The sequence below is a fragment of the Schistocerca cancellata genome, chromosome 11 (genome assembly GCF_023864275.1).
Source record: "Schistocerca cancellata isolate TAMUIC-IGC-003103 chromosome 11, iqSchCanc2.1, whole genome shotgun sequence".
In the NCBI taxonomy this organism is placed as follows: Eukaryota; Metazoa; Arthropoda; class Insecta; order Orthoptera; family Acrididae; genus Schistocerca; species Schistocerca cancellata.
The window spans coordinates 60,964,959-60,982,117 of NC_064636.1; the positions used below are offsets into that span (position 1 = coordinate 60,964,959).

Below are 17,159 nucleotides of genomic sequence, written 5' to 3' on the forward strand. Positions count from 1 at the left end.
TCTGGATACAGACTACTGCCCTGGCCAGCACATTCTCCAGATCTCTCACCAATTGAAAACGTCTGATCAATGGTGGCCGAGCAACTGGCTCGTCACAATACGCCAGTCACTACACTTGATGAACTGTGGTATCGTGTTGAAGCTGCATGGGCAGCTGTACCTGTACACGCCATCCAAGCTCTGTTTGACTCAATGCCCAGGCGTAAAAAGGCCGTTATTACGGCCAGAGGTGTTTGTTCTGGGTACTGATTTCTCAGGATCTATGCACCCATATTGCGTGAAAATGTAATCATGTGTCAGTTCTAGTATAATATGTTTGTGCAATGAATACCCGTTTATCATCTGCATTTCTTCTTGGTGTAGCAATTTTAATGGCCAGTAGTGTATGAACAGATGAGATAACTACAAAGGGTGTTAAACATGGACAGTAATACAAGTACCAGTTAAAATAAAGCCATAACTACAGAAACTACAGTCTATGTGGAATACAAAGACAACTTGAACAAAACAAAAGAACTTAATGAATACAGGAAAATGGGAATATGTAGGAAGAGACAGTGTGGGAAGTAATAAACAACAGAGATGATTATATGAAGTTTAGGAGAGAAGAAGTGTTGAGCTGTCTCTGGTCATTTGGGATGAGATCTGGACTGTGAGCAAGATGTTTGTTAATTTCCAGGGCTTCCAGTAGGTTGAGTTTTAGGCCTTTGTTTGCTAAGTGAAGTACACGGGACACTGGCTGGTAGTTGTGACCCTCAATCAGTACATGCACAGCAAATGCAGAGTGGAAATTCTGCAACCTCCAGCTGCGTTCATGTTCAGCCAGCCTAGTTGCTATGTCTGTTTCTACTTCAGTCTAGACGTGTTACTTCTCTTCCAATGCTGTTTGCAAACATTTTAACTTCTTTGGTGATAATACTCAGTAAATGTCTGAAGATGGCCTTGCAAGCCAAAAACCGGTTAACAATAAAAGTAATATTGTAGAGCAAAAGCAAACTGGTGCTTTTCATTTATTACTTCCTCATCAGTTTCATGATCTACCTATCTAACCTTCAGCACTGTTCTGTAGCATTGCATTTAAAAAGCTTCTATTCTCCTCTTTTCTAAACTGTTTATGATAAATCTTTCACTTCCATACACAACTACAATTCAGACAAATACCTTCAGGAAAGATTTCCTAAAACTTAAATCTATATTTGATGTTAACAAATTTTGCCATCGCTAGTCTACATTTTGTATCATCTCTACTTTGGCCATCATCGGTTATTTAGCTGCCCAAATAGCAAAACGTATCTACTACTTTAAGTGTCTTAAAAATCAAATGGCTCTGAGCACTATGGGACTAAACATCTGAGGTCATCAGTCCCCTAGAACTTAGAACTACTTAAACCTAACTAACCTAAGGACATCACACACATCCATGCCCGAGGCAGGATTCGAACCTGCGACCGTAGTGGTCACGCGGTTCCAGACTGTAGGGCCAAGAACCGCTTGGCCACCCCGGCCGGCTTTAAGTGTCTTTATTTCCTAACCTAATTCCCTTAGCATCACCTGATTTAATTTGTCTACATTCCAATATCCTTATCTTGCTTTTGGTGATGTTTGTCTTATATGCTCCTTTCAACACAGCGTCTATACCATTCAACTGCTCTCCCAAGTCCTTTGCTGTCGGTGACAGAATTATGTCATTGGCAAACCTGAATGTTTTTATTTCTTCTTCCTGAACTTCAATCCCTTCTCCAAATTCTTCTTTTGTTTCTTTACTTCTTGATCAAAGTACAGACCGAAGAACAATTGTCTCTCACCCCCTTCTCAAACACTGCTTCCCTTTCACGCACCTCGACTCTTGTAAATGCTGTCTGATTTCTTTACAAGATGTAAATAGCCTCTAGCTCTGTGTATTTTAGCCCTATCTTTAGAATTTCAAAGACAGTATTCTAGTCAACATTGTCAAAAGCTTTTTCTAAGTTTATAAATGCTATAAATGTAGGTTTGCCTTTCCTTAACCTATCTTTTAAGATAAGCAATGGGGTACTAGCAAAAATAATAATAATAATAATAATAATAATAATAATAATAATAAACCCCATGGAGGTCCGGAAAAAGAATAGGCCTTTGGTATGTTCTGCCAGTCATAAAAGGCGACGAAAAGAACAAACCACTAATAGGGCTAACCCCCCTTTTAGTGTGATTAGTTGGTTCAGGACAGAACTAAAGAAGCCTCGGACAAGCGCCGTCATGGTCGGGGACGACGCTTGAACCCTATGCCCGCCCACAATGGTAACGACACTGCTAGTCACACGGAAAACGATTTAAATCCAAATAGAGGTGTTTTGCAGGATATGCTTCCTGAAACCACTCTAGAAGGAAAACAGAGACAGAGGATGAGACGGTCAGATGAAGTTAACCGACACTTCATGTTCTGTTATTACCAGGCAACAAACTTAGGAACCAACACAACTGGATACAGATCACAAGTATACACAAAATTTATTACCAGATACCCAGAAATAAAATTTTTAACAGAACAACGATTAGCTGATCAGGTCCGTGTAATAATCAAAAATAACAGGATACCCCAGTCAGAATTAGAAAACATCAAACAACAAGTACAACAAATACTGGAACAAAATAATGTGCAATCAGAAGAAGAAGAAGAAGAAAATACACTAATGAACTCAAACATCCCAGGGCAAACAAACAAAGAACAACACACACCAATTAAACAATCAGAGGAAAACGAAATCTTAAGACAGCCACCAGAACAAGCACAAATAGAACATGTTAGATATAGAAGAAAAATTTCTGCTGACATATATAGAATACAAAGACACAAATACAGACATTAGACCATTCTTGCATAGACCACCAAATAACCCACAAGTCGAAACAACAATAACAACTATCAACACAATCATACACAACAAAATAAATGAAAATACAACTATGGAAGAGTTACCACTACTGGTTTATAAAGGAGCACTCACTACACTAAATATACACACTAGGCAGAGATCAGAACAAACCAACACACAGAAGAAACCCACAAAACCAGCATGGCAACAAATGCTACAGATCAGAATAGAAAAACTGAGAAAAGACATTGGACAGCTAACACAATTTATAAGAAATGAAATATCAGACAAAAAACGAAAAAGGTTAGGTAACATCTCACAACAAGAAGCGATAGAGCAATTAGATGAAAAGAAGCAGAAATTACAAGCATTGGCCAAACGACTTAGAAGATACAAAAAAAGTGAAAATAGAAGGAAACAAAACCAAACATTCAACACAAACCAAAAGAAATTTTATCAGACAATAGATAACACACATATTCAAATAGACAACCCACCAAACATAACAGACATGGAACACTTCTGGAACAACACATGGTCAAACCCGGTACAACATAACAGGCATGCACGGTGGATACAAGCAGAAACAGACTCATACAAGATGATACCACAAATGCCTCAAGTGATAATTTTGAACATGAAGTCACCCGAGCAATTAATTCTACGCACAATTGGAAAGCTCCTGGAAAAGATAAAATAGCAAATTTCTGGCTAAGGTAGTTCACCTCAACACATTCACATCTAACTAAATTATTTAACAGTTACATTGCAGACCCTACACATTCCCTGATACACTTACACATGGAATATGCCTACTCTCAGATAATTTATGGGATTAACTGCTTCCAGTTGCTGACCTGCTATTTTGTAGCTAAATGATAAGGGATCTTTCTTTCTGTGTATTCGCAGCACATTACACTTGTCTACATTGAGATTCAATTGCCATTCCCTGCACCATGCGTCAATTCTCTGCAGATCCTCCTGCATTTCAGTACAATTCTCCATTGTTACAACCTCTCGATACACCACAGCATCATCTGCAAAAAGCCTCAGTGAACTTCCGATGTCACCCTCAAGGTCATTTATGTATATTGTGAATAGCAACGGTCCTACGACACTCCCCTGTGGCACACCTGAAATCACTCTTACTTCGGAAGACTTCTCTCCATTGAGAATAACATGCTGCGTCCTGTTATCTAGGAACTCCTCAATCCAATCACACAATTGGTCTGATAGTCCATATGCTCTTACTTTGTTCATTAAACGACTGTGGGGAACTGTGTCAGATGCCTTGCGGAAGTCGAGGAACACGGCATCTACCTTGGAACCCATGCCTATGGCCCTCCGAGTCTCGTGGACGAATAGTGCGAGGTGGGTTTCACACCATCATCTTTTTTGAAACCCATGCTGATTCCTACAGAGTAGATTTCTAGTCTCCAGAAAAGTTATTATATTCGAACATAATACGTGTTCCAAAATTCTACAACTGATCGACGTTAGAGATATAGGTCTATAGTTCTGCACATCTGTTCGACGTCCCTTCTTGGAAACTGGGATGACCTGTGCCCTTTTCCATCTATCTAGAGAGAATCTTGCCAACTGTAGAAAATCCTCATCCTTTCAATGAGGTTTCCAACTTTGGAAATAAAAAAAAGTCTGCAGTGACCAAGACTTGAGAGTATGGACGATGAGGCACCACAGTCATTTGATTTTTTTTGTGGAATAGTTGTGCACCAAAAGGAATGAATGTGTGGTTGCATTAGCATACTTCAAGAACCATAAATTGTCTCACCAAATTTCAGGCTACTTCATACTCATATTTTCTTGCAGGCATCACAACATATCCCAAAAGTACCATCAATTAACAGTTTCTCCCTGTGGCACAAATTCATGATGAACTTATCCTTCAAAGTCAGTGAAAACTATCAGCACGACTTTGACATTTGACCTGACCTGTAGCTCTTTTTTTGGTCTCAGAGAACCTTTCTCGACCCACTGTGAAAACTAAACCTCAGTGTCAACATCATACTTGTGGACCCACATCTCATCACCAGATGTGATTCTTTTAAAGAACATTTCGTTTTCATTTGTGCGATCCAAAAGCTCTGGACAGACTGCAAAGCGAAGGTCTTTCTGGTCTCGACTGGTAAGCTGTGGTCGAACTTGGTGGCAACACGGTGGTGTGTCGGGATTTCATGAAACGATCCAACTGAAATATTATATACTTTAGCAGACGGTCGGTCTTCAATTAGGGTGCACAGTTTTGTTGACATTTGTCGCACGAGCACCGTAGATGGACGTCGAAAGGGTTCCTCGACAAGAGTCATCTTTAACTTCCGACTGGCAATTTTGCAACCGTGTGAAGAATTTCAACACAACTTAAGCACTCATCACTAAAGGCTTCCTATGCAATTTGGTGTGTCTCTGTACAGGTTTTCTCGAGTTTCACGCAAAATTTAATGTAGATTCTTGTCAACTTAAAATCTGCAAAACTGTGTGACACACCCTTCTATTTAATGCAGCACTAGACAATAACTAACAGACATACAACAATTAAACTTCCGTCAGTTACACATTTAACACAGGCGTGTATAGGGATGCTAACTGAATTTTGCTCCAACACACAATCAATGCTCCACGAGACTCAGAGGGCCATACACATGGGTTCCAGGTAGATGCCGTGTTTCTTGACTTCCGCAAGGGTTTGATACAGTTCCCCACAGTCATTTAATGAACAAAGCTAAGAGCATATGGACTATCAGACCAATTGTGTGATTGGATTGAGGAGTTCCTAGATAACAGGACGCAGCATGTCATTCTCAATGGAGAGAAGACTTCTGAAGTGATTTCAGGTGTGCCGCAGGGGAGTGTCGTAGGACCGTTGCTATTGACAATATACATAAATGACTTTGTGGATAACATCAGAAGTTCACTGAGCCTTTTTGCAGATGATGCTCTAGTAGATACAGAGGTTGTAACAATGGAAAGTTGTACTGAAATGCAGGAGGATCTGCAGCGAATTGACACATGGTGCAGAGAATAGCAATTGAATCTCAATGTAGACAAGTGAAATGTGCTGCGAATACACAGAAAGAAAGATCCCTTATCATTTAGCTACAATATAGCAGGTCAGAAACTGGAAGCAGTTAATTCCATAAATTATCTGGGAGTAGGCATTAGAGGTGATTTAAAATGGAATGATCATATAAAGTTGATCGTCGGTAAAGCAGATGCCAGACTGAGATTCATTGGAAGAATACTAAGGAAATGCAATCCGAAAACAAAGGAAGTAGGTTACAGTACGCTTGTTCGCCCACTGCTTGAATACTGCTCAGCAGTGTGGGATCCGTACCAGATAGGGTTGATACAAGACATAGAGAAGATCCAACGGAGAGCAGCGCGCTTCGTTACACGATCATTTAGTAATTGTGAAAGCGTTACGGAGATGATAGATAAACTCCAGTGGAAGACTCTGCAAGAGAGACGCTCAGTAGCTCATTACGGGCTTTTGTTGAAGTTTCGAGAACATACCTTCACCGAGGAGTCGAGCAGTATATTGCTCCCTCCTATGTATATCTCGCGAAGAGACCGTGAGGATAAAGTCAGAGAGATTAGAGCCCACACAGAGGCATACCGACAATCTTCCTTTCCGCGAACAATATGAGACTGGAATAGAAGGGGGAACCGATAGAGGTAATCGAGGTACCCTCCGCCACACACCGTCAGGTGGCTTGCGGAGTATGGATGTAGATGGATGTAGATGTAGATGCGAAGTCACAAATATTCCAGAATTTTTTGAACAGACCTTGTAATTGGCAGTGTGTAACACATTAAGGGAACTACGAATAGGTTCAGCCACAGATACGAAATCACTCTGCAGCGACCAGTGCGAGTGCGGTTGCAGCCGCAGCAGCCCACAAGAGACACCGTGTCGCTCCTCTGCTCACCTGCTTGCCGTGATGCTGTAGAAGCAGCCGTAGCCGTCGAGGCACATGGGCGCGACGCCCCCACTGACCGGCGTGTAGCCCACCAGGCTCGTCGACAGCACGAAGTTCCCGTTGCCGCCGCTGTGCCAAACAGAGGAGGTATTAATTCACTCGAGTTCAGATTACTGTACTACAAACGGATCTGTCAAGTGTACCATTCCGTATTCCCGAGGCAGACACCTATCGACAGTGAAAGGTTAGCTCGGCGCACTAATCTGGAATTTACACAGCGTGTTCTGGTGGCTGACCCGAGAAAAGCGTATTTCGTGTCACGATTCGGAAATCGACCACAGTTTTACGGGTGTCTGGGGTAGTGATCAGTTCTTTATAGGTTTTCGTTTATTTCAGTAATGCAATTTTCATTTTACACTATAGGTCAGTTCTGACATTGTAATTCTGTCAGAGCAGCAAAGGACTTGGAAGAGCTGTTGAACGGAATGGACAGTGTTTTGAAAGGAGGATATAAGATGAACATCAACAAAAGCAAAACTAGGATAATGGAATGTAGTCGAATTAAACCGGGTGATACCGTGGGAATTAGATTAGGAAATGAGACGGTTAAAGTAGTAAAGGAGTTTTGCTATTTGGGGAGCAAAATAACTGATGATGGTCGAAGTAGAGAGGATATAAAATGTAGACTGGCAATGGCCAGGAAAGCATTTCTGAAGAGGAGAAATTTGTTAACATCGAGTATAGATTTAAGTGTCAGGAAGTCGTTTCTGAAAGTATTTGTATGGAGTGTAGCCAAGAATGGAAGTGAAACGTGGACGGTAAATAGTTTAAATGAGAAGAGAATAGAAGCTTTCGAAATGTGGTGCTACAGAAGAATGCTGAAGATTATATGGGTAGATCACATAAATAATGAGGAGGTATTGAATAGAATTGGGGAGAAGAGGAGTTTGTGGCACAACTTGACTAGAAGAAGGGATCAGTTGGTAGGACATGTTCTGAGGCATCAAGGGATCACCAATTTAGTATTGGAGGGCAGCGTGGAGGGTAAAAATCGTAGAGGGAGACCGAGAGATGAATACACTAAGCAGATTCAGAAGGATGTATGTTGCAGTACGTACTGGGAGATGAAGAAGCTTGCACAGGATAGAGTAGCATGGAGAGCTGCATCAAACCAGTCTTAGGACTGAAGACAACAACAACAACAGGTCAGTTCATTCTGTCATTGTCCTGTCCCACATATCATCATTCTGTTCATTCACCTCTTATTGAAACAAATTTACAAATCCATGTGGTTCTCTCACATCCACATGGGTTTTGAGCCATTCTATATATTCCTGTCATACTATAGACTTTCTGCAAGTAAAAGGATTATTTTGGATTTCTAGCACCAGGTATTTCATTGGAATACTTGTATTAACTGTACTGAAATTTGAAACGTAATTTTGTAAATCACTTTTGTAACAATAAATATCTAACATTATTCCTTTTATTTCTCTGAAATGTATTACTATGAACTGACAGAATGAAATTGTGGGTATTATTAAGCGATCAGAGTTAACAAGCCCAATCAGTTACATAGTAACAGCAATTACTTGTAGATCAGCAAACAAAATAGTAACATGCCCATGAACCACGGACCTGGCTGAGATAGGGTAGCCTGCGTGTCCCAACGATACATATAGCCGTAACTTAAGAGCAACCATAAAGAAGTGGGGGCCAGAGGGGGGAGGCATAATCTGTAGAGAGGCCAGAATAATCCACAGTTCCTGGGCAGCAGTAGCCTTTCTAGTTGTTGCAGGGGCAAAAGTGTGGACGATTGACTGATCCGGCCTTCTAACATCAACCAATGTGGCCTCGGTGTGCTGGTATCGCATGTGGCTGAAAACGTGGGGAAACTATAGCCGTGATTTTTCTCGAGCACATGCAGTTCTACTGTATAATTAAATGATGATGGCATTCTCTTTGGGGAAAATATTCTGGAGGTAAAACAGTTCCCCATTCAGATCACAGGGCAGGCACTACTAGGAGGGATGTTGTCTTCAGGAAAAATAAAACTGTCATTTTACAGGTCAGAGCGTGGAATATTAGATCCCTTATTAAGTAGCTAGGTTAAAGGATTTAGAAAGGGAAGCTGGTATGTTGAAGTTAAATATAGTGAGAGTATTGAAGTTTGGTGGCAGAATGAACAGGACTTCTGGTCAAGGGAGTACAGGGGCTATAGGTACAAAATCAAATAGGTGTAATGCAGGATTAGATGTTACAGAATAAGAAAATAGGAATGCAGGTAAGCTGCGTAGAAAATGCATCATCGTAGTCAAAATAGGTATGAAGACAACTCCCACCACAGTAGTACGAGTTCATATGCGAACTCTCTCTGCAGATGACAAAGAGATTGAAGAATTATATTATAAGTTAAAAGAAAATATTCAAATAGTTAATGGAGAGGGAAGTTAACTGTGATGGGAGAACGGATTTTGGTAGTAGGAGAAAGACGAGGAAGAGAAGGAAAAATACTAGGTGACAATGGATCTGGAGAAAGGAGTGAAAGAGGAAGCTGGCAGTTAGAATTTTGCAGAGAGCATAATTTAATCATCACTAATAAGTAGTTTAAGAATCACGACAGAAGGTAGTACACATGCAAGACACCTGGACACACTAACAAATGGAGATGGCACAGTGTTTGGCATGCTGGTCTCGCATTCGGGAGGACGACGCTTCAGATCTGCGTATAGCCATACAGATTTTAGGTCTTAAGTGATTTCCCTTGATGGTTCCTTTCAAAGGGCACAGCTCATTTCGTTCCCCATCCCTACTGCTAGGACCTCAGTGTTGACAGGATGTTAAATCCTAAACTTCATTTTGAGGGGGGGGGGGGGGGGGTGGCGGGGGTCGGACACTGAAGGTTTCAGATTGATTATATAATGGAAAGACAGAGTTTTGAAAACCTAATTTCCAGGGGCAGTTGTTATTGTTAACTCTGACCATAATTTATTGGCTATAGCCTGTAATTCAGAACTAAAGAAATTTTAAAAATGAAAGAAATTATGGAGATGGGATTCTGATAAATTAAAGGAATCACAGGTTATTGAGAGTTTCAGAGAGAGCATCAGGCAATGTTTGACTGAGACAGGGAATACAACAGAAAACTTATGGGTAGCTTTGAGAGATGAAATAGTGAAGAGAGCAGAGGATCTAGTAGGTAAAAAAAAACAAGGCCCAGTATAAAACCCTGGATAACACAGGAGATATTAAATTTCATTGACAAAAGGATGAAATATAGAAATACAGCAAATCAAGCAAGTAAAAGGGAATATTGATGTCTGAACAAAGAGATTGACTTAAGCTGCAAAATGGCTACACAGGAATGGCTAGACAGCAAATGCAAAGCTATAACAGCATGTGTAACTTGGGGAAAAATAGATGCCTCCTACACAAAAATTACAGCCTCTGGAGAAAAACTGAAATTGCTGAATGAATATTAAGAGTTCAAATGGCAAGCCAGTTGTAAGAAAAGAAGGAAAAGCTCTACGGTTGAAGGAAAAAATAGAGGATTTTTATATGGTAAACAAATTCAAGGACAATATTATAGAAGTAGATGAGGATGATGCAGGGGATATGATACTAAGACAAGAATTTTACAGAGCACAGAAATGTCCCATTACAATTCAGGCATCTGGAATAGATGACACACTCTTTGAATTTTTTAAATCCTTGGGAGAGCAAGCTGTGACAAAACCGTTCCATCTGGTGTGTGAGGTATATGAGACAGGAAAAATACCGTCAAACTTTAGGAACAATGTAATAATTCCAATTGTGGTTGCAAAATACTGCACGAATTATTCACACAAGAGTATAAAAAGCTGGTAGCGCTTGATATTGGGGAAAATCTGTCCAAGTTCTCGAAAAATGTAGGTACATGCAGGGCAAATCTGACCCTATGAATTATCCCTGAAAATACGTTAAGGAAAGGCAAACCTAAATTTACAGCATTTGTAGAAATCAGAGAAAGCTTTAGAGAGTGTGGGCTCGACTACACTCTTTGAAATTCTGAAGCCAGCAGGAATAAAATACAGGGAGTGAAAGATTATCTTCAACTTGTACAGAAACCAGTTATAAAGAGTCGAAGGACACGAAAGGGAAGCAGTGGTCAAGGAGGGAGTGAGACAGAGTTGTAGCCTATCGCAGATGTTATTCACTCTGTACACTGAGCAAGCTGTGAAGAAAACCGAGGACAAATTTGGAAAGGTTTATTAACATCAGACAGAAGAGATAAAAACGTTGAGATTTCTTAATGATTTAATTTTTTCAGAGATGACAACGGATCTGGAAGAATAGCTGAATAGAAAGGACAGTGTCTTCAAAAAGAGAATATAAGATGAACATCAACAAAAGTAAAACAAGGCTATCGGAATGCAGTCAAATTAAATCAGGTGATGCTGAGAAAATTAGATTAAGAAATGATACATTTAAAGTAGTAAATGATTTTTGCTGCTTTGTCAGCAAAATAACCGATGACAGCTGAAGTACACAGGATATGTAATGCAGACTGGCTACAGCAAGGAAAGCATTTCTGACAAAGAAAAATTTGTTAACACGTAATATCATTTTAATAGTTAAATATTCTTTCCTAAAGTGATTTGTCTGCAGTGTAGCCTTGTACGGAAATTAAAACATGGATGATAAGCAGTTGAGACAAGAAGCAGCTTTTGACATTTGGTGGTACAGGGGAATGCTGAAGATTAGATGGGTGGATCATGTAACTAGTGAGGAGGTACTGAACAGAACGAAGGAGAAAAGAAATTTGTAGCACAACCGGATCAAAAGAAAGGATTGGTTGATAGGACACATTATGAGACATCAAGGGGTTACCGTATTCACTCGAACCTAAGCCGCACTTTTTTCCAATTTTTGAAGTCCAAAAAACCGCCTGCGGCTTAGAATCGAGTGCAAAGTAAGCGGAAGTTCTGAAAAATGTTAGTAGGTGCTGCCACAACTAACTTCTGCCGTGGCATATATGTAGCGCTAAACAGGCACGCTTTGCAGGCACAAAGATAAATACTGGCGCCAAAACCTCTGCGCCAGTAAATAAATTAAAATAAAGGTGGAAGACGAGCTTTTTTTCTCCACCCCGAGTTTCGACCACTGCATTTTCATACATTATCCAACGAAGTAAATACAAATTCCGTATTGTTCATCTTCGAATGTAGCAGCATTTCAGTGTAATACGAAAATCAGACTGGCAAGACTGTTCGGGATGTTTGTCAATATGGCCAACTCTACGTTCTGAATTTGCTAATAGGAACTTTTATGAATTGTGAATTACATGCAGTCTTCTCTTCACCATAATAATAATACGAATATAAACATTTTGCCATGTATTATTTCATGTTTGCTGCTATCTCATTTAAATCCTGTCTGGCTAATAAACTACGAACCTAGATGAGACAACAGCAAACGCGGAAGAATGTACATATCATGTCATGTTTATATTTGTATGATTCTTATGCCTAAAAGTGATACAGTCAGAAATAAAGCACGGCAATTGACTAGATTTTTAAATCTAAGATGACTCTAATTTCTGTGCAGTATATTATGTACTAAAGAGGCATGTGCAAAGATTTTAAAATGGAGAAAAATTTTCACTAAACTCTCGTTCAGAACATCTTCTGTCATACGCAGTCTATTATTTGGTTCTTGTTGGTCATTATCAAAGAAAACAGCAGTGTAAGTAACAACAAATAGCAGTCTCTCTCTCTCTTTCTCTCTCTTTTTCAAGCGGCTGTTGTTGTTGTTGTGGTCTTCAGTCCTGAGACTGGTTTGATGCAGCTCTCCATGCTACTCTATCCTGTGCAAGCTTCTTCATCTCCCAGTATCTACTGCAACCTACATCCTTCTGAATCTGCTTAGTGTATTCATCTCTTGGTCTCCCTCTACGATTTTTACCCTCCACACTGCCCTCCAATGCTAAATTTGTGATCCCTTGATGCCTCAAAACATGTCCTACCAACCGATCCCTTCTTCTAGTCAAGTTGTGCCACAAACTTCTCTTCTCCCCAATCCTATTCAATACCTCCTCATTAGTTACGTGATCTACCCACCTTATCTTCAGCATTCTTCTGTAGCACCACATTTCGAAAGCTTCTATTCTCTTCTTGTCCAAACTAGTTATCGTCCATGTTTCACTTCCATACATGGCTACACTCCATACAAATACTTTCAGAAACGACTTCCTGACACTTAAATCTATACTCGATGTTAACAAATTCCTCTTCTTGAGAAACGCTTTCCTTGCCATTGCCAGTCTACATTTTATATCCTCTCTACTTCGACCATCATCGGTTATTTTACTCCCTAAATAGCAAAACTCCTTTACTGCTTTAAGTGTCTCATTTCCTAATCTAATTCCCTCAGCATCACCCGACTTAATTTGACTACATTCCATTATCCTCGTTTTGCTTTTGTTGATGTTCATCTTATATCCTCCTTTCAAGACACTGTCCATTCCGTTCAACTGCTCTTCCAAGTCCTTTGCTGTCTCTGACAGAATTACAATGTCATCGGCGAACCTCAAAGTTTTTATTTCTTCTCCATGAATTTTAATACCTACTCCGAATTTTTCTTTTGTCTCCTTTACTGCTTGCTCAATATACAGATTGAATAACATCGGGGAGAGGCTACAACCCTGTCTTACTCCTTTCCCAACCACTGCTTCCCTTTCATGTCCCTCGACTCTTATAACTGCCATCTGGTTTCTGTACAAACTGTAAATAGCCTTTCGCTCCCTGTATTTCACCCCTGCCACCTTCAGAATTTGAAAGAGAGTATTCCAGTCAACATTGTCAAAAGCTTTCTCTAAGTCTACAAATGCTAGAAACGTAGGTTTGCCTTTTCTTAATCTTTCTTCTAAGATAAGTCGTAAGGTCAGTATTGCCTCACGTGTTCCAACATTTCTACGGAATCCAAACTGATCTTCCCCGAGGTCGGCTTCTACCAGTTTTTCCATTCGTCTGTAAAGAATTCGCGTTAGTATTTTGCAGCTGTGACTTATTAAACTGATAGTTCGGTAATTTTCACATCTGTCAACACCTGCAGGCCGTAAACACTCATAATCAGAATGCGGCAAACAATGCACGACACAATACAGTAATGCGTTTTCACTTTAGAGTGACGTGAACACCTATAACAAAGAGAGCGGCAGTTATCAGATCAAAGAAAAATAAGCAATCAATTCAAACCTGATGAAGCACGTGAAAAAGGAAGGGTACCGGTACCCGTATAAAAACGGACGGAGCACCTGACGCATGGCAATGGCTACCTGGTAAAGCTTAACTGCTAAACTTATGACTCGGACCACACTACTGTAGCTGTATCGTCATTGATTCGACCTAAATTGTGTCTCATATTACAATGGACCAACTTTGTTTCGACTTAGAGGTGCGGCCTAAAACTATTCTCTACCCTTGAATTTCGAGTCTCAAATTTCAGGTGCAGCTTAGATTCGGGAAAATTTTTTTCCCTTGATTTCGAGTCTCATTTTTCAGGTGCGGCTTAGATTCAAGTAAATACGGTATCAGATTTAAAAGGATGTAGGTTTCAGTAGTCATTCAGGGATTAGGAGGCTTATACAGGGTAGAGAAGTACGGATAGCTGCATGTAACCAGTCTTTGGACTGAAGACCACAACGACAAACAACAAAACAACAACACGACGTCATAGTACGCAGTTTGCGAGCCATTTCACCTGTATTACCCATCCTTTACTGTCCCTATACTTGTGCATATGTTCAGTCATGTTTGTGTTAACTTACTGATAAAGCAGCAAACTGTGCAAGATGATAAAATTGTTCTAGCAACAAATGAAATGCAATGGAGAGTAAATACAGAATCAGGCATTACATGTATTTATAGGATCGTTTTTGTAAAAATTAAGGTCACTGATCCCACCTGTGGAAACTTAAATATTAAACTTAACATGCAAGTAATGAGAATTTAGCTAACTACATCATGTTTCATATTGATATGTTTGGTACATGTACACACATCTAATGACGCCTTTTAATCTAAATCTGCCTATTGTTTTGAGACATAAATTTCAGTAATTGACAGTGTGTGGCTTCACAAATTACTATAATGGCTAGGTGGAGAGCAGTGGAAGTTCTAATCAAAGGGAAAAGAGCATCCCAGACATTATGGGTTAGGACAGACAGTGAGAATTGCATCTGGGACATGAAGAAAAGTCGAGTTGCATTTGTGACATAATGAAGGAATGTATTGCTGTGGGAAAGTGGAGCAAGGATTTGCATCTAGGTCGAGGTAAAGTGAAGATGCGTTGGACATCAAATAAGAACAATAAAAGGATAGCATCTGAACCCTCACTTACTAGTGGTAACTACTGAACGCCAAACACAATTTATTTGCTGTCACACGTGTTTCCGATCATATCTAGATTACAGATGGGCTAAAGACTTACAAAAATTGTGTACTCAGTTTCACATCATCATGCAAGCAAAGAAGCAATAATTTAGTCTAAAAAACAGGTGTCAGCTGGCACACTTCAAACCCTATCGGTGCAGTAATGTCAGAGCTTTTTGACTGTAGAGGATATCCATACACACAACAACTTTTGAGTGCATGATAATGTACAAATTTCTTGATGAAATTAAGTAAATTACATATTACAGCCACGTATGCTATCTGTGAGTATTATGAAATCAGCACGCATGTGACATCACGCATTACCTAACGTGTTCTCAAATGCCGTGCATAAAAGCAGAATTCTTCCGGGGTTCGTACCTTGTGTTCTATTGATGATAGGGTCAAGTGTTTCAGAAAGCCCTTCGACTTGAGGCCATTTGTATACACAACACAAGGATTGTCTTAGTGTCACTATCCCACATCATAGGGTCAAAGTATGAGTATTACACACTTCATCCTGCATACGCAAATGGAGCACATTAGTTGGTTCTTTTTGTATTAGATGTGATAATGGTGGGCCATAAGGGGCAGTTCCTTAGAAAAGACAAAAACAGTTTTTTTTAACATTTTTTCATACCAAAATAGAGTCACAGATTCCAAGATGGTTACAGACAGCAAACAGGCATAATTTTTATATTATATTCCTAAGAGTCTAATCTTGAACAACCTTGAAAATTTTCTTGGTAACTTTATCCATTGCTGAGATGCAGACATTCAAAGTTACTTTACTTGTTCCCATCAAATGTAGTACGAGGTGAAAATATAATTTATAAAGTGATATAGTGCAGAAAAATATGCTGTTAAGTGTGTCTGTTATAATCGGGAAGGTTCAGGGAACACATCATTGTAATACTGAAACACATACAAACTTTTTGGGCATGTAAATTCCACTCTGAATTGGATTTTCCTTACAGTAGAGTCTCGATAGTTCGAGTTTCCAATAATCTGAGCCTCTTTTTTTTTTTTCTTCTTTTTTTCTTTTTTTTTTTTTTTAAAAAAAGGAGGTTGCAACGATCTACTTTCTTTTTTTTACTGACATGATAAATAATGAAAACATCATCACAAAAGATAGATAGGGAGAGTACAGCTCAGTGACAAATCAGACAACAATGCAATCAACACCGAAAATTAGCTCGCTGCCCTGTTACACGAACACCTGTTGTCAGTATGGCACGAAATATCCCGACTGCTGCCGGCTGCTATCGATCAAAACTGGGGAGTTCATACGCTGCTGTAGTTCCCAGTACATACCTGTACTGTACAGTGTTGTGTATCGTTTTGTTTGTTGACTGTGTGTTCCGTTGTACACTTTACAAAGATTAGTGCTGTAACAAACAAGAGGAATTTTGTGCCTTTGCATCTAAAATTAGAAGCTGTAAGACAACTTGACAAAGTTGTGCCTTGTTTTCCCACCAAACGTAACCTGTCTCATTCAGCCCATGGATCAGGGCGTTCTGGAATGTCTAAAAAAAAGTACGAATGGCGATTGCTACAGTCAATCCGGCATTCTGAAGACAACGAAAGCATTGTAGGAGCTTTGAAGAAAGTGACTTTGAAGAACGTCGTGTACTGGATTAGCGAATCTTGGAGCGAAATAAAGTCAGACACAATTTCTAAGTCACGGAGGAAAATTCTACAGGAAAGTATACCAGACACAGAAACTGAAGATTCAGCAGATGGGGACGATCAACCAGAAGATTGCCAGGGTGTGAAGAGGCAGAAGAGGTGGAGGTAGGCGAGTGGTTAAATGCGGACGGACACTTGGAAGTGACAGACTCTTCTAGAATTGACACGGTTAACATTCCATGGCAGTGTGACGAGGCAGAGGCTGCACCGACGATGAGTCACACCGGTGGCTACGCTGCTCTCGAGGCCGCCGTATGCTACGTGGA

The 17,159-nt window shown here is 39.9% G+C and overlaps 1 protein-coding gene across 3 annotated transcripts in view; it reads right to left on the reverse strand.

The window, feature by feature from the left end:
• The window catches only part of LOC126108811 (peroxisomal carnitine O-octanoyltransferase), a 234,135-nt gene that overhangs the window by 19,153 nt on the left and 197,823 nt on the right, over positions 1 to 17,159 (reverse strand). For all 3 annotated transcript variants that reach the window (XM_049914177.1, XM_049914175.1, XM_049914176.1), the window contains exon 12: positions 6,803 to 6,922. In XM_049914177.1, the coding sequence (XP_049770134.1) occupies positions 6,803 to 6,922 (120 nt within the window). The remainder of the gene's footprint in view (positions 1 to 6,802; positions 6,923 to 17,159) is intronic.